The 18,709-nt window shown below is 37.8% G+C and overlaps 2 protein-coding genes across 2 annotated transcripts in view; both read left to right on the top strand.

Moving 5' to 3' along the window:
* Positions 1-1,589: 1,589 nt before the first annotated feature.
* LOC308407851 (basement membrane-specific heparan sulfate proteoglycan core protein-like) overlaps positions 1,590-18,709 on the top strand; it is a gene marked incomplete at both ends in the record, with an annotated part of 160,923 nt that continues 143,803 nt past the window's right edge. The window contains 5 exons of the mRNA XM_080899766.1: positions 1,590-1,625; positions 2,015-2,111; positions 2,922-3,188; positions 3,536-3,817; positions 6,143-6,232. Coding sequence (XP_080755892.1) covers positions 1,590-1,625; positions 2,015-2,111; positions 2,922-3,188; positions 3,536-3,817; positions 6,143-6,232 — 772 coding nt within the window. The remainder of the gene's footprint in view (positions 1,626-2,014; positions 2,112-2,921; positions 3,189-3,535; positions 3,818-6,142; positions 6,233-18,709) is intronic.
* The window catches only part of LOC308400088 (Fc receptor-like protein 5), a gene marked incomplete at its 3' end in the record, with an annotated part of 49,018 nt that continues 37,245 nt past the window's right edge, over positions 6,937-18,709 (top strand). Inside the window, exons 1-3 of the mRNA XM_080887588.1 lie at positions 6,937-7,061; positions 10,915-11,196; positions 12,705-12,968. Of these exons, the coding sequence (XP_080743714.1) occupies positions 11,037-11,196; positions 12,705-12,968 (424 nt within the window). The 5' untranslated portion in view covers positions 6,937-7,061; positions 10,915-11,036. The remainder of the gene's footprint in view (positions 7,062-10,914; positions 11,197-12,704; positions 12,969-18,709) is intronic.

The raw sequence follows: 18,709 nt of genomic DNA, 5'->3' as shown, positions 1-18,709 counted from the left end.
TACAATGTTTCATCCAAAAACACAACAAAATTCTTTGTATTGCGACAACACAACAGGTTTTGTTTTTAATTTTGTGTGATTATTTGGATATATTGGAGGTTTAACAGCATTGTTTGCAAACAACAGCTAACTTACAGCTCATAGGTTACATGTTCATAAATGTATAAATAAATGCAAATATGTAGAAATAAGTAAACAATCAAATATAAAGATCAGTAAATTGCCTGGTTTAATTTATTTAATAAAAACAAAACATTTTATTGTTGATTTTCAAGTCAAATTATCAGTCTGCTAATGATATCTGTTTATTTGAACAGCTCCTCCTAAGCCCACTGTGACCCTTCAGCCACCTTGGCCTCAGATATACAGCGGTGTGATATACAGCGGTGAGACAGTCACTGTCAGATGTGAGATTCAGGGAGGTGAAGGAGCTCAGTGGACGTATGAATGGAGTCCAGCCAAGTTAAACACATCTCCAACATCCAATGAATACACAATCAACAGTGTTAGTGAGTCTGATGGTGGAGGATACAGCTGTCGGGCCACAAGAGGCTCCTCCTGGACAGAGTGGAGTGATGTCATCACACTGAATGTAAAACGTAAGTTGGAGATATTTCACTCACACTATGTTTTTTTAATTTATATTGTAACACACCGAAGGCTTTTTTGTTTATTTGTTGTTTATTATCAAAAGTAGCAAAAATGGCTTTGATAAAAATTAACAGTAAAGACTCAAAGTTAAACATCTGAAGTATGAAAAAGATTTTGTTATATTGTTATATGTTATAATATTTTTATATTTTTAATGTTGAATTTCTTATCTATAAAATAGTGTAGAAGACATTTCTTACTTCTTAAATTACTGTTTGTAATTATGCTATTAAATAGTGGCAATTATAACATAAGTAATTCTTTGGATATACATTTTTAAACAAAGTAAAACAAATTAAAATGTGTCTCTGTGCTGAGACCTGGTGGAACTCAAAAAGGTTTTAATTCTTTCAGCTGACTGAAAGCTCTCACCACCTGCAACAGTCACAGGCAGCTTCCTGCAGGAACCTGGTCACAGCAGAGGTCTTGCATCTATTTGAACCCTTTTATATGCCAACACCTCACTGCTGATATTTATGGCAGCTCTGAACTATAATTATTTATGGTGGATCTGTCTCCTCCTGTGCTTGTTTATCATCCCCTCAAGTTAAACAAGGATTTTATTTCCACCCTTTTCTTTGAAATCATATAAAGATTTGACAGCATTCTAACTCTTGGGGATTTTAATGTTTGCTGCCCATCAAACTCCTAAAACCACCCTTCCAACAGATGACATGAGTTTTACAGTCTATTTAAAAGTTTTGCTAGACTGCTGTGATGACATAAAATCATGGTTGGCAATTCATTTTTTTGAATGTAAACGATCAAAAAAATTGTATTATTTGAACCTTCAGACCCTCGTTTTGCTCGTGTAACCTTGTTCCTCTGAAAAAGTTCAGAACTCTCTTTGAAAAAAATCTGCAGGTGATCCTTGATGACAGTTTCTCATTTGAGAAATAAATAAATTGTGTTGTAAAAGGGTTCGGGCATTTGCAAAAATGACGTTCGTTATGTCATCTGCTCACTTTAAGAAAGTAATTCCTGCATTTATTTCATCCATTCTTGTGTAATATGCTTTATTTTGGTAGCAGCCAGGCTATAATGATTATTTAATTGTTTGTTTTTAAGTCTCTGAATGGATTCACTCCCTCGTAGCTCTCTGATCTTTTAAATAAACAAACTCCAAACAGAACTCTAAGGTCAGCTGAAAAGTTGCTTCTATTTGTTCCTAGAAGCAGACTAAAACACAGGCTAAGACTAAGACTGGGCCTTTGTGATTGTTTTGCCTGAACTTTGGCACAGTTTGCCCTTCAAATTACTCTTTGATTACCAAATAAATAGTGTGCAGAAAAAAAAATACAATTCCCAAGGGGCCTCCCTCAACTAGACACATTTGACATAAAAGACTCAGCTCCTCCTTCAGATATCAGTGGGCTGGTTCAATTTCAGGAGTGTGGGTGCAGAGGCAGTGGGACAGCTAAGCCTGAGCCAGTGGTTTGATCTGTTTGTCTTGCCAGCAGGTCAGCAGATAAGTGATTTAGCATATATATGTACAAAGGGTCTGACTGCACCAACTAACTGCATGTTGACTAAAAAACACACAAACACATTGTTTTCTGTTAGAAGTGAAGTAAGTTGACTAATAGTAGGAAAGCTTTTCATGCAGACTTCCTCTGAGTTTAATTTCCACCTGTCTCACTTTTCTATTTAAAAAAAAAACAGTCCTTACTTCTAACAGACCCATCCTACAGTCTCTTTGTCCTGCAGAGGTGCTGCTCTAGCCTCTTCTTTGTTGAAAAAAACAAAACTAACGCTATGAAACATAAACATTTAAAAGTACAGTGTGAAGCAAACAATATTTTGTGGTGATAGGTTAATAATTTTTATCACTTTTCTTCCTCTTACGGTGCCCCTGCCTAGATTACTGCAACAGTCTAAGCAAACAATCAGCTGAATGACTGCAGACCAAACAGATTTAAGCTGCCAGGCTTTGAGCTCAAACACATCACATAGGATCCCAGCACTCCCATTTTTCATGCTGGCTCCCAGCTTCACGCTGATTTTAACCTCAAAGTAAATGTAAAGCAGAAAAATCTGTGAGTTTTGGAGTATAAATAAAATATAACTTTACAAAGTAAATTCTAATACATTTTATATTAAAATATTGTGTTACAGTGTGAAAGCTATAAATTGTTTTATTGTGACTTTGTTTTGATTTTCAGACTTCAAACTGTCTGTGAATCATTTGCTTTGCAGTCACTCTACTCTTACGTTATAAAGAGCAGAGTTTTCATGTTTCTCTTCTAACTGGATCATTCTTATGTGAACAGTTCCCACTAAGCCCACTGTGACCCTTCAGCCACCTTGGCCTCAGATATACAGCGGTGAGACAGTCACTGTCAGATGTGAGATTCATGGAGGTGAAGGAGCTCAGTGGACGTATGAATGGAGACGAGGCCAAGTAAACATAGGTTCAGCATCCAGTGAATACAGAATCAGCAGCGTTGCTGAGTCTGACAATGACGAATACAGCTGCCGGGGTAGAAGAAGCTTTTCCTGGACAGAGTGGAGTGACATCATCACATTCAGAGTATTATGTAAGTTGGACACGTTTCACACATTTTAATTACAATGTTTCATCCAAAAACACAACAAAATTCTTTGTATTGCGACAACACAACAGGTTTTGTTTTTAATTTTGTGTGATTATTTGGATATATTGGAGGTTTAACAGCATTGTTTGCAAACAACAGCTAACTTACAGCTCATAGGTTACATGTTCATAAATGTATAAATAAATGCAAATATGTAGAAATAAGTAAACAATCAAATATAAAGATCAGTAAATTGCCTGGTTTAATTTATTTAATAAAAACAAAACATTTTATTGTTGATTTTCAAGTCAAATTATCAGTCTGCTAATGATATCTGTTTATTTGAACAGCTCCTCCTAAGCCCACTGTGACCCTTCAGCCACCTTGGCCTCAGATATACAGCGGTGTGATATACAGCGGTGAGACAGTCACTGTCAGATGTGAGATTCAGGGAGGTGAAGGAGCTCAGTGGACGTATGAATGGAGTCTAGCCAAGTTAAACACATCTCCAACATCCAATGAATACACAATCAACAGTGTTAGTGAGTCTGATGGTGGAGGATACAGCTGTCGGGCCACAAGAGGCTCCTCCTGGACAGAGTGGAGTGATGTCATCACACTGAATGTAAAACGTAAGTTGGAGATATTTCACTCACACTATGTTTTTTTAATTTATATTGTAACACACCGAAGGCTTTTTTGTTTATTTGTTGTTTATTATCAAAAGTAGCAAAAATGGCTTTGATAAAAATTAACAGTAAAGACTCAAAGTTAAACATCTGAAGTATGAAAAAGATTTTGTTATATTGTTATATGTTATAATATTTTTATATTTTTAATGTTGAATTTCTTATCTATAAAATAGTGTAGAAGACATTTCTTACTTCTTAAATTACTGTTTGTAATTATGCTATTAAATAGTGGCAATTATAACATAAGTAATTCTTTGGATATACATTTTTAAACAAAGTAAAACAAATTAAAATGTGTCTCTGTGCTGAGACCTGGTGGAACTCAAAAAGGTTTTAATTCGTTCAGCTGACTGAAAGCTCTCACCACCTGCAACAGTCACAGGCAGCTTCCTGCAGGAACCTGGTCACAGCAGAGGTCTTGCATCTATTTGAACCCTTTTATATGCCAACACCTCACTGCTGATATTTATGGCAGCTCTGAACTATAATTATTTATGGTGGATCTGTCTCCTCCTGTGCTTGTTTATCATCCCCTCAAGTTAAACAAGGATTTTATTTCCACCCTTTTCTTTGGAATCATATAAAGATTTGACAGCATTCTAACTCTTGGGGATTTTAATGTTTGCTGCCCATCAAACTCCTATAAAACACCCTTCCAACAGATGACATGAGTTTTACAGTCTATTTAAAAGTTTTGCTAGACTGCTGTGATGACATAAAATCATGGTTGGCAATTCATTTTTTGGAATGTAAACGATCAAAAAAATTGTATTATTTGAACCTTCAGACCCTCGTTTTGCTCGTGTAACCTTGTTCCTCTGAAAAAGTTCAGAACTCTCTTTGAAAAAAATCTGCAGGTGATCTTTGATGACAGTTTCTCATTTGAGAAATAAATAAATTGTGTTGTAAAAGGGTTCGGGCATTTGCAAAAATGACGTTCGTTATGTCATCTGCTCACTTTAAGAAAGTAATTCATGCATTTATTTCATCCATTCTTGTGTAATATGCTTTATTTTGGTAGCAGCCAGGCTATAATGATTATTTAATTGTTTGTTTTTAAGTCTCTGAATGGATTCACTCCCTCGTAGCTCTCTGATCTTTTAAATAAACAAACTCCAAACAGAACTCTAAGGTCAGCTGAAAAGTTGCTTCTATTTGTTCCTAGAAGCAGACTAAAACACAGGCTAAGACTAAGACTGGGCCTTTGTGATTGTTTTGCCTGAACTTTTGGCACAGTTTGCCCTTCAAATTACTCTTTGATTACCAAATAAATAGTGTGCAGAAAAAAAATACAATTCCCAAGGAGCCTCCCTCAACTAGACACATTTGACATAAAAGACTCAGCTCCTCCTTCAGATATCAGTGGGCTGGTTCAATTTCAGGAGTGTGGGTGCAGAGGCAGTGGGACAGCTAAGCCTGAGCCAGAGGTTTGATCTGTTTGTCTTGCCAGCAGGTCAGCAGATAAGTGATTTAGCATATATATGTACAAAGGGTCTGACTGCACCAACTAACTGCATGTTGACTAAAAAACACACAAACACATTGTTTTCTGTTAGAAGTGAAGTAAGTTGACTAATAGTAGGAAAGCTTTTCATGCAGACTTCCTCTGAGTTTAATTTCCACCTGTCTCACTTTTCTATTTAAAAAAAAAAACAGTCCTTACTTCTAACAGACCCATCCTACAGTCTCTTTGTCCTGCAGAGGTGCTGCTCTAGCCTCTTCTTTGTTGAAAAAAAACAAAACTAACGCTATGAAACATAAACATTTAAAAGTACAGTGTGAAGCAAAGATTATTTTGTGGTGACAGGTTAATAATTTTTATCACTTTTCTTCCTCTTACGGTGCCCCTGCCTAGATTACTGCAACAGTCTAAGCAAACAATCAGCTGAATGACTGCAGACCAAACAGATTTAAGCTGCCAGGCTTTGAGCTCAAACACATCACATAGGATCCCAGCACTCCCATTTTTCATACTGGCTCCCAGCTTCACGCTGATTTTAACCTCAAAGTAAATGTAAAGCAGAAAAATCTGTGAGTTTTGGAGTATAAATAAAATATAACTTTACAAAGTAAATTCTAATACATTTTATATTAAAATATTGTGTTACAGTGTGAAAGCTATAAATTGTTTTATTGTGACTTTGTTTTGATTTTCAGACTTCAAACTGTCTGTGAATCATTTGCTTTGCAGTCACTCTACTCTTACGTTATAAAGAGCAGAGTTTTCATGTTTCTCTTCTAACTGGATCATTCTTATGTGAACAGTTCCCACTAAGCCCACTGTGACCCTGCAGCCATCCTGGACTCAGATATACAGCGGTGAGACAGTCACTGTCAAATGTGAGATTCAGGGAGGTGAAGGAGCTCAGTGGACGTATGAATGGAGACAAGGCCAGGTTAACATACCTGAAACATCCAGTGAATACACAATCATCAGAGCTACTGAGTCTGACAATGAAGAATACAGCTGCCGGGGCAGAAGAAGCTTTTCCTGGACAGAGTGGAGTGACATCATCGCATTCAGAGTATTATGTAAGTTGGACACGTTTCACACATTTTAATTTATACTGCACAATGTTTCATCCAAAAACACAACAAAATTCTTTGTATTGCAACAACACAACAGGTTTTGTTTTTAATTTTGTGTGATTATTTGGATATATTGGAGGTTTAACAGCATTGTTTGCAAACAACAGCTAACTTACAGCTCATAGGTTACATGTTCATAAATGTATAAATAAATGCAAATATGTAGAAATAAGTAAACAGTCAAATATAAAGATCAGTAAATTACCTGGTTTAATTTATTTAATAAAAACAAAACATTTTATTGTTGATTTTCGAGTCAAATTATCAGTCTGCTAATGATATCTGTTTATTTGAACAGCTCCTCCTAAGCCCACTGTGACCCTGCAGCCATCCTGGACTCAGATATACAGCGGTGTGATATACAGCGGTGTGATATACAGCGGTGAGACAGTCACTGTCAGATGTGAGATTCAGGGAGGTGAAGGAGCTCAGTGGACGTATGAATGGAGTCCAGCCAAGTTAAACACACCTCCAACATCCAATGACTACAAAATCTTCACAGCTACTGAGTCTGACAGAGGAGAATACAGCTGCCGGGGTAGACGAGGTTCTTTCTGGACAGAGTGGAGTGATGTCATTACATTGACTGTCTTATGTAAGTTGAACATATTTCTTTCATTTTAATTTCAAAAACAAAACAAAATAATTTCATCAGTACTGTGGTTTCTGGGGTATTTGTTAACACAGTGGAGTGACATCATCACACTGACTGTGTCATGTAAGTTGGGCATATTTCACCTTTTTTTTAAAAAAAATTCTATTGCACAACGTTGGATGCAAAAACAAGAAAATATCATGTCTTTCAATAAAACTGCAGGCTTTCTTCTCATTTTAGTATCAAAAGTAGCGTAAAACAAGTTTTCAAGTGTGGTATCGCAAGAAATTAGTTGGTTATATAAATATATGAGTATGCATAATAGTTATTATTCATAGATACCTACATCCTAAGTTCCTGTTATTCATCTGAAAGAAAAAGAATGAGTGTGTCGTTACAATGGTAATGCCAGGAGAGCCAGTAGTGGTTCTGTGTTACATTAATGTTGTAAGGAAGTGGAAGAAGAGTGTGTCCTGTAGGAGGCAGTAGAAAATGGATACTCATGTTCTGTACATGCACTGAAAAGAAGGTTCAGTAAACCAGTGTCAACGATACTTCATTGTTAGTCTCAGTTATTTTATTTCTATTTTTTGAAGATGCAACATAAAGTTTTACATAAAATCCACAGCAATCACTCACAGTGAAACTGTTATGATACGGCTGTGTGGCAGGGAGGATGTAGGACACAAACGCAAAACAATCATCAGAGCAATGAACTTAAAAGGCTGCTTTATTGCAGCGGTATAATTTTCACGAAAAGAAAAAAACTTGCAAAAACAAAATGAAACAAAAAAATGGGAACTAAAAACAAAAACACTGGGAAACCTGTAAACTAGTGACACTGATCTCAGGGAGCACGGAAACACGCAGCATGGTGAGGGGACGACGTGACACTGACAGAGAGAAACACGGGTCTGAAATACACTGAGTGAAACGAGGGAATGAGACACATGAGGGGAGAACAGTCGAGACCAGGGTGAAGCAAAACTAGAAACAGTGACAAAGGACAAGAGACCGTCAAAGTAAAACAGCAAGTATAACACGGACACGGACGAGACACTGAACATAGGGAACACGGAGCACAGAGACCAGAGAGACAAAAGACACGACTATGGTGGGTTTTGATTATCTATTTTCCGATTAAAATCGATTCTAGCTTGAATAACGTGATATTTATTCAATAAAATCCTGAATCGATTTTCTAAATATAAATGTATTTTTCCCGAAACGTCAGAATCTCAGGTTAAACCACAAGATTTCAACAGCCACCAACCAGCTAAAACAGTAAATGAGAGCAGGCATCTGCTGTGATGCTCACACCTTTGATAAAGTCTCAACTTTTATAGATATAAAAATATGGATATGTACTGATAAGTGATCAGAATTATAATATTTCTGACTGTCTGAGGCAAAATTTCCCACATTCAAATCGAATCGACTTCTAGAAATCAGTGACGATACCCAACCCTGGACACGACTGACTGGGGAACAAGAAAATACAGTGTCCCCTCGTTTATGTCGGGAGTTAAATTCTAAAAGTAATCCACGATAGGTGAAATCTGCGAAGTAGCCAACTTTATTTTTTACAATTATTATAGATGTTTTAAGGCTGTTAAACCCCTCACTACACACTTATTCACTTTTCTCAGACAGGCACGAACATTTTCACAGTTTTCTCTCTTGTTTAAACTCTCAAAGTTCAAACCTTCTAGAAAAATAAGTCCAAAATTAAAGAATGAAACCAAACACACCCGCGGTTGCCTTTGACGGTGCAACACGTTTTGTTGCCAGTGTTGTGTTTGTTGGGGAGAAAACTTACAAACATACAGTGCAGCACTTCAGAGTCACACTGCTAGCGATCAAAGATTTATGTAAATTTGACAAGCTGAACGCATTCTGTACTGGACAGCAGCGGTCCTTTATCGCAGGCTTTCTTTTACATTGAGAGTAAGATCCTCCTCCTCTCTCCCTGATGCTCGCTGATCGCTATGGTAACACGTAAATATTTCTTTCAAAATTAGACACAAAACTACAAAAAGATAAAAAATAAAGTACATGAAAATATATAAATCACCATAACGCTGAATCAGTGAGAGCCCTGTGCTTGTTTCTCTGCAACGAGCCGGTCCCACCTGGGCATAATGGGGGACAGTGACACCTGAAGTGTGTTGCTTTTGCTCAGTCTGCGCCGCAATTTTGTTTTGGAAGCTGTAACTGCAGAAAACTCCGCTTCACACAGTTATGATGTCGGAAATGGCAACAGGGTTTTTAGTGCTGTTGTGGCAATCTCGGGGTATTCTCGGGCGACACCGGCAAAGCTCATAATTTACTCATAACAGCCAGGAAAAGATCCAGGGAAACCGAGCTAACAATAAAAACTCTGAAAACCATAAATTTTACACTCCAGTCTCAACTCTCGCTGCCCGGTACCAAATGACTCACGGTCCCGGCGAGGCCGCGAAAGGTGAATTGCATTGTAGCGAGGGAGGGACCACTGTAATACAAAATCAAAACACTGGTTCACAGACCCAGGACTGTGACAGAAGCATGTGGAGTTGAAAGACATATTCAGTAAATTTCATTAAAAAAATGAAACACAAATGTAATGATCCCAGTTTATTCAGCTCAGTTGCTGCATGTGGATTTTTCACCAGTTTTCAGCAGAGTGGAAGCAGGCAGTGGTTTAACCCACTTTTGTTTAACCCAGTTTTCTCCTGTTTTGTGGACAGCCAGGAAGGTCAGGCATTGCATCTTCCTTTTCTTGATCAGGGAAGTTTTACCCTGTGTTTTGTTTCTAGGAAGGGGGAGAGTTTTTGTTTGTTAATTTGGCCTTGGAGAGCCTGATGCTTTTAGCTTCCTGGCTCAGCTGTGTTTATTGCGAGTCTTTTCCTTTTTTTTTCAGCTTCCTAAAAATAAACCTCGTCAATTCAGCAGCAGCTGTGTGGTTTTTGCGTGCGTTACACACTTTTCCCGTGTTGTTTTGCGTTTCTGTTTTGAGGGGCGTAACAGTCGTTAAATTCTTTCTACATGGTGTTCTTAATGTGAGTGAATAATCCAGCACAGCCAGTTTACAACATAGGACACATATTAAACAGGTCAATACTGATAGATAGATAGATAGATAGATAGATAGATAGATAGATAGATAGATAGATAGATAGATAGATAGATAGATAGATAGATAGATAGATAGATAGATAGATAGATAGATAGATAGATACTTTATTGATCCACAAAGCAAATTGTGTTAGAGCAGCATGATAAAAAGTGAAAATAGGGCCTTACACTATGAGACGGCGCAGGAACTTTTATATTTACAACAGTGAAAAAGAAAAGTAAAAATTACATTTGTTAAAAACAGTTAAAGTAAAACTGATATTGTGTATAATATGTTAGGGATTTTATACCTGACAGGAAAGTAAGGTCTCAGGTTATTCAGAAGAATAACAGCCCACCGACAACTCTGGATTATATGCTCATAAATATGCAAATGTAAAGATGTAGAAATAAGTAAATAGTGCGATGTTTGAGTATAAAACTTCTTTTTTACAATGTACAATCTGAGAGACTGAAGTTGTTTACATGATATTGTGTGTTGATGTTCAGTCGCACAGATTTGTGCACACCTGGTTGTTTCCGTCACTTTGCTGGTAGATTCTTAATATTAGCAAATTAGATTTAAGGTTTAATCTGATTTTTTTTTATGACCTTTTTATTGTTGATTTTCAGTCAAATTGTCACTGGGGTGAAAAACATGTTATTACCCCTAACAAGAGCAATAAAACCAGGAAAGCGTCAATGATCGTTTTATATTTCTATAAGTCTGATGATGGGATATTTTCTCTTTGAACAGATCCTCCTAAGCCCACTGTGACCCTGCAGTCATCCTACACTCAGATATATGGAGGAAAAATATACAAAGATACCTCAGTCACTGTCAGATGTGAGATTCATGGAGGGGAAAGAGCTCAGTGGATGTATGAATGGAGAGGAGGCCAGAAAAACATATATGAAACATCCAGTGTATATACAATCAACAGAGTTACTGAGTCTGATGGTGGAGGATACAGCTGCCGGGGTAGACGAGGTTCTTTCTGGACAGAGTGGAGTGACAGCACCTCATTGAAAGTAATAGGTAAGTTGGACATATTTCAAATATTTTAATTTGTACTGAACAATGTTTCATCAACTCAACCAAACGTTTTGTATTTCAACAGCACTGTAGGTTTATTTTGTGTTTAGGATCAAAAGTAGTTTAAAATATCTTTTAGTGTCATTATAAAGATATTTAATAATCACTCAGTGAAACATCTGGAAAATATTTTGTTAGTTTGATGAAAGAATTCAGTCCAAATGTAATAATCCCAGTCACTCCCATCTTGACCTCATGGCTGCACATGTGGAGTTTATCACTGCAGATCAGTTACTTCCTTTGTTTTTAGCATTTTTACATTAATTCCTCGACGTTTCAGGTTTGACTACAATATAACCTCATTTTATGTCACGGTTCGCTTGAGGACTCACACGCAGGACTCAGAGGCACAGTCAGTATTTCTTACAGTTCCACCAGGTGTATATACAAACAGTGCAGGGGATAGTGCTATATACTAAGCGGTGACAGGGAAAGGGCTCTGGGGAAATCCAGGTAGGGAAAAGACACTTGCTCCTCTTCTGGCTCTCTCTCCAAACACTCACACAAAAGGGAATCCACTCGGGGAATGGAGGGTCGGGTCCAGGGGATCTATGTACAGAAGGAAACACACGTTAGACGTTTTGCACAGGGCAGCAAAAGAGAACTTGCTCAGAGTCGGGCTGCACTGACACGAGTCACACACAACGATCCAGCGATGAGTAGAAGCCACTCCCTGTCTTAAATGCTGGCTGCGCTGATGAGGCCCAGGTGTTTCCTCTTCAGAGGGGGCGTGGGCCGAGGGCGTGAACCCACCATGAGTTCCGCCCTGGCGAGAGAGCGAGAGAGAGAACACTACTAGTCAGCGGCCTGCTGATCCCCTGGCCGTGACATTTTATTAGAGACTGTTCTGCTACATTACAGGTTCCACTTAGATTCTTTCCTGTAATTGTTGTTAATGGCATTTGTTTATTTATTTATTTTAATTAATGAAAAATAAAGGTGTTCATGAGTGTCATAATATCTTTAATGATACGACAGCTAGAAGAACCTCCAGTGTAGAACAGATGCATTAGTGGATCAGTGGTTTGTGGTTCAGTTCATGGAAAATCAGTCAGAGCCACAAGAACCTGTTTGTTATACAATAACTACAAGTGTGACAAGTGTGTCCCAAATCAGCAACTGCACCAGTTTCACATGATGACCTCATCACAACTTTTAGAAAATGTTTCTCAAATGATGATTTCTTCCAGTCTTCTTAATCTGCTGTAAACTCATGAAAAATAATCTGTAACTTTTTGGAATCTGAACAAAAACTGTGCAAAGTAAAGACTTTACCTTTTACATTTTACTGAAAATATTGTGTTACAGTTTGAAACTTTTATGTTGTGACTTTTTGTTATGTTTAACTTGTTTCTCTGTGAATCAGCTGTTTTGTAATGACTCTACTCTTATGTTATAAACAGCAGAGTTTTTATGTTTCTCTTCTAACTGGATCATTCTTATGTGAACAGTTCCCAGTAAGCCCACTGTGACCCTGCAGCCATCCTGGACTCAGATATACAGCGGTGAGACAGTCACTGTCAGATGTGAGATTCAGGGAGGTGAAGGAGCTCAGTGGACGTATGAATGGAGACAAGGCCAGAAAAACATACCTGAAACATCCAGTGAATACACAATCACAGTTACTGAATCTGATGCTGAAGGATACAGCTGCCGGGGCAGAAGGGACTATTTGTTAACATATTGGAGTAAAGTTACTGGACTGACTGTATCATGTAAGTTGAAGATGTTCCGTACAGATAATTTGTTTTGTTAAAATAAGTGAAAACTGGCTTTCTTGCAGATTTGTAGCTGATTTTTTTGTGCTGCTCACTAAAATATTTTGGTTTCAGTTTGACAACAAAAAACATGAAAAGCAACTTTTTACTCACAGTGAAGACAAAAAACATATCAGAGTATCTTCTCTGCTGTGCAGCTCTACAGAACAGGAAAACAGTGTTTGTCCCAGTTCTGTGATTTTTGTGTGACAGGTTTACGTGCTTACACAGTGACCTCCAGAGCCTTTTCAACAGTGCTGCGGACCTCGGGGGGAAAGCAGTGCTGTGGAAATGACAGTCTTCACTAGTGGGGAGAGTTACAAAGCTTTCTTCGTTATGAATTAGCGATACATGTTTTTATTAAACAATTAAAGATAAAACACCACAAACTCTAGTAGAGGACATAAAGTCAGAGATAGAAACTACAAGGAGCAGGTGCATTTAGTACAGGTAGAGCTCAGTGGCCAGCACAACAAATTCTGGATCCTTTGCTTTTAGTTACCATTAGTAGCGTGTGAACGGGCCTTTATACTGCGCACTGTGACTCACAGCAATAGTCCCGGGTCAACACTGACTTTGTGTTAAACTAATCCTAAAGTAATAATGGTACTTCTAACCACTGACATACCACAACTTTATCATTCCAACAGCTACTGAAAGTTTCTGGACCAAGCTTGTATGGGATATTTATATAGAGATCCTATAGCTTTAAACTTTATTAGTGGTGTGCGGATCGATATTGTAATATCAATTCTTCCGATACCTGTAATTTATGTTCTAAAATCTATTCTCATATTAAAATATCAATATTTTAGTACTTTGGAGTAAATTTGTAGTTTTTCATTAACAGGAACACAGTGGAAAGAAACAATATCATTCGGATCGTCTAAATTGGGAGGAACTACTTCCTCTTACGCCTTTCATAGTCATATGCAAATTACGGCTGTATAAATGTGTTGCAGCCTCTGGTGTGCGGACTCACAACAATGGCTGTTCGTAAACGGAGTGATGTGTGGACATATTTTACCTCGACAAAAAGCCAAGATGCGGTTTTTGATACATGTGGCAAGACAGTGAGGTTTTGTGGCAACACCTCTAACCTCGTCAAGAACCTCAGAGTAAATCATATCACAGAATATGACGAGCTTATGTTGAGGTGAACTGAAGAGGAGGAGAGGGACAGGTGCTGCTAGGGCGAGACAGACGTCTCTCGCAGAGTCCTTTAGTGCTGCAGGCAGCAACATGTTCAAATAGCGCACAACGTTTTTTGTTTTTTTTTTTCAACAAGTTTTTTTTTATTTCTATATGGTTATTCTGCATTATTAAGTAATAAGAACAAGTAGTCTGATGTCCTGTAATTATTATGAAGCTATATTATTACAATTACATAATACAATTAAATATTGCATTATGAAATACAATGAAACATTAAGTTTTTGTACAAAGTATCGGATCAGTATCGTCGATACCACCCGTAACTTTACTTGGTATTGGATCGAAAAGGAAATCAGTGGTATCGCACATCACTAACCTGTATTACCCTTCCAGGACCTGAAGCTCAGTAAAGCACCCCAAGCAGCCAAATCTGTTTCTTGATTGGATTGTTACATTTGTGATTGATATGACATTAACCAATCAGCTGAAAGGAAGAAAAATCAGGTCAAAATTACTGTGTGTAGCATAAAATCACAAATAGTTTTTGCTTTGTTTCAGTAAGCAGACCTTAACAAAAAAATTGTAACTCGTGTAAATATTTTTATACAAACACAAATCTTTTTTACACACACACACATTTTCATCTGTAGATGCACAAACATACAATTTTCCCATATTTTGGTTTACAAGGTTACAAAACAAAACTCAGTTCACAAATACACATTTGATTTACAAGTACAAAATATTTATGACCACAATTTGAGCCCGTACATGTTGTCCATGAAATTAAGTGCCAAACCATCCTACCTTTGTGAATGTGACCTACAAGCATACTTTAACAGCTAAAATTAAGTGTCAAATCATCCTACCTTTTTTAATAAGAGCTGGAAACATACTCTGACGGGTAAAATGAAGTGCCAAACCATGCTACCTTTGCGATTGTTACATACAAGCATACTATAACGGGTAAAATGAAGTGGCAAACCGTCCTGGCTTTATAATTATGAGCTACAAGCATACTCTGATGGGCAAAGTTAAGTGGCAAACCGTCATACCAACTTAAATTTGTGCTGGAATTATTCTGTGACAGCAGAAATGTGCATAAACTACTTACGGTGGGACGGTTTGTCAAAGTAGGATGGTTTGTCAGAACACGCTGGTCTATTAATTCAGGTTAGGACTGGGCGATACGGACAAAAATCCATATCATGGTATAATTTGAAGCATGTGCGGTAACGATATATATTGCGATATATTATTTTCTTCTGTATACTGTATTTTCCACACTATAATGCGTACTTAAAATCCTTTAATTTTCTCAAAAATCAACAGTGCGCCTTATATATGAATTCTGGCTGTGCTTACTGACCTCGAACCAATTTTATGTGGTCCACAGCGCTCAGAAATCTGTCAGAAAATGGCAAGCTACGAAGCCGCATTGCTTGGTGGATTGTCGGAGCATTACTGCCGTAGTCAGGAGCCTCTATGTGTGCTTGTGGAAAATATTTAAAGCTGCTGTACAGAATCTTTGAAACAAGCTAGCTTAAAACATCTTTAGAATATAAACAGAGCACTCTGCTCTGTACGTACTGCGGCAGTCACTCAGACAACTGGACGGTCCAAAAGTTGGCCCAATCTATTATTACCTGAGGTTTTAGTAGAGTTGTGACTGAACCACATAAAAATATATCATTAATTTTAATCTCCCCAATCAATTATAATGTTGTGTTCAAAAAATGTTTCAACACAATTTGTTTTGCAGATTCTGTTTAGCATCTTTAATATCAGGAGAACACAACTTCCAGATTTTATGAGTAAAATTAGTTTTTTTCTCTTTGTCAGTTTAACAGTTTCTGTTTTGCCTGTCACTGTTCCCTGTCTGTTTTCTTACCTGGTTCTTCCTGACCTTGTACTTTCTCCTCACGTTCCCCTCTTTCCTCTCTCCCTCTTTGGACTGACAATCATACACAAATAGATTCAATTAGATGAAAAAAATTACATTAATATGAAAAAAATACTATTAAGATCCCTAACAAGAAGTCCTCTCTCAGTGTACTTTCAACCAAAAGGCAAATAACCAAACCACATGAACATCTAATAAAAGATATAAATATTGAAACACTAGACCAACATTATTCTTGATTGATGGATCATTTGATTTTACACTTTTACCTGAATGTGGCTCCTTTTTTTTTTTTGTTGAAAACGTCCTAATATCCATTATGAACCTGGCTGTCTCTCTGTACACGTACACACACGCACATACACACAGTAACATATAAGGTTAATGGGCACCCAGTCAGTTAGCTAGTTAGTATCCATTTCAAACCAACCCGTTCTCACTCCCAAAGCGTAACATTTTACGCTAGGTGACAAATCGTCACCATATTACGTTTTCGGCTACCCACCACGTTCCTAAATGACGACCTCGGAAAAAGAGGAAATATGAGAACCGTCTGGACTGAACCTACACATGTTCGCTCTTTTTCTTCAAATCGCTTAGAAACACGCTATTTAACATCATTAAAGTCCTGGTTAAGGTCAGGAATAAGGTTATGGTCAGGGCTAGGGATAAGGTTAGGTTTAGGGCTGGAATACAGGGCTGGAACGTCTATTACCGCGGGAGCGTCATTGCACTGGATTCCAGCCATAACCCGCCGCGTACCATAAGAACGCCGAAGGTCTCCTTTCGCGTTCCTCAGGAACGCCGCGGGACGTGACAAAACGTCGACATGTTACGCCTCGGGAGTGAGAACGCTCTGTTCAAACAGGACAGTGGTAACAACAGCAGGCTACAGACAATTTTAAGTTTTAGATTTTAAATAGGCTGTATACATTTCAATGGAGCAACAGGACGGTCAAATGTTGCTGATTTTACTACAGAGCAGGACGCATTGTAGGGTAGCAAACGTCGGGAAACACGTTTTCAACCCTGCAGGTTACCTGGTGTAATGTTTTTCAGTTAAAAAGAAACATGGTCTGACTCCTACCTAACTATATAAAGAGTAACTGATGGTTAAATGCAGCTAATATGTCCTGTTTTAAGCCAGGCACTTACACCTCCGCTCCGCTGCGTCTCAGCCACATTCGGTTTGGCAGAAAGGGCGCTAGAGTCAGAGCAGGGGAAAGGCGAGCTGGAACAAACCATTTTGAGAGAGGGGGGGTATCTATACTTTTGTTGTTAAAATATTACGTCTCAACCAAGTGCTGTATGTTTTTTTTTTTATATATTTTTAGTAGTGTGTCAAACAAACAGCAAATATTGTTTAAAAAAAAAAAAAGGATTTTGCTTCAGCACCCCCAAAAATTGGCTAAAAAAGGCCCTGCTACCGACTAATTTTCCCTGTATCTCATTTGTATGAATTAAAAGAAGAGTAAAATCAAATTCCTCTAAGTGTTATATTTTTTCTTTAGATATCATCTATACAGTTCTTACTGGCCAATAGGGATGGGTATCATTTAGGTTTTATCCGGTGCCAAACCGTTACTTTTGAAACGTGCTGGTGCTTAAACGGTGCTCAAACCGTTGCTTAAAGAATGGAGAACACAAACTTTGTCCAAAAGCCTCTTATATTTTTATTTTTTTGTCAGAACCCATATCGGTACCCATCCCTACTGGCCAATACCAATATACCAACAATAAAAATACATTTCAGTGCAAATCGAATAAACCATGAAAAGTGTTTCCAATGGAGAGTTAGTTAAAACCTCACATGTAAGCTATGGCGTTATTTTTGTGCCACTATTTTAAGCGCACGTATAAAAGATTTTTGCAGGTGCAAGTGTTGCATTTGGAAGAGAAATTTATTTTGAGCGAAGATAAGCTAAATTTGAATGAACAAAGATTTATTGCTGCTTCATTTCAGTGTTTGCAATTATCCATATCCATAATTTTGCAATTATCCATACACACACACAACAGCAGCCCTTCTCGCTCAGTTTTTGCATTTGCTCTTGTTCAGATCACGGACCTGCTTGCAATGTGTTGCTTGCGCTCTCAACATTTCTACCCCTGCGCGTTCAACTGTTTCTGCATGCTTTTATATTTGTGCCACAAAACCAACCAATCACAGACTTGGATGCAAAAAATTCTGATTGGCTGTTTTGGTCTCTAATCAGCTCACTAGCTGCTGTAGCTAAACCCAGGCAAATATCCCAGAATGCATTTCATCCAAAACTCAAACGAGGCAGTGGCAGAAGAACGCAGAGTGGCGGAGTTTAAAATATTACTCTGTCTGGATCACAAAATAAACTTTTACAATATTTTCAGGTGAGAATGTTGCTGTGTAAACTTCAAAAATCTGCTCGATTTATCAAAACATCGCATATTTGTAAAAGTGCTCTAACGTTTTCAGAGATGCCTGTTACCCACCAGCTGACCGGCTGGTCAAGGCTCCCGCACATTGTTTTCAACCCCCCCCCCTGTGGTCTTTCCCTACTCGGGTTAAACATAATATATAAGTCACTTAGATCAGCGGTCCCTAACATTTTTTGTGCCACAAATTGGTTTAATGTCAGACAATATTTTCACGGACCAGCCTTAG

Source organism: Rhamphochromis sp. 'chilingali' (genome assembly GCF_963969265.1).
Source record: "Rhamphochromis sp. 'chilingali' genome assembly, chromosome: 1".
NCBI lineage: Eukaryota > Metazoa > Chordata > Actinopteri > Cichliformes > Cichlidae > Rhamphochromis > Rhamphochromis sp. 'chilingali'.
Note: the sequence above shows the minus strand (reverse complement) of the source record. Positions and strands in the feature narration are given on the sequence as shown.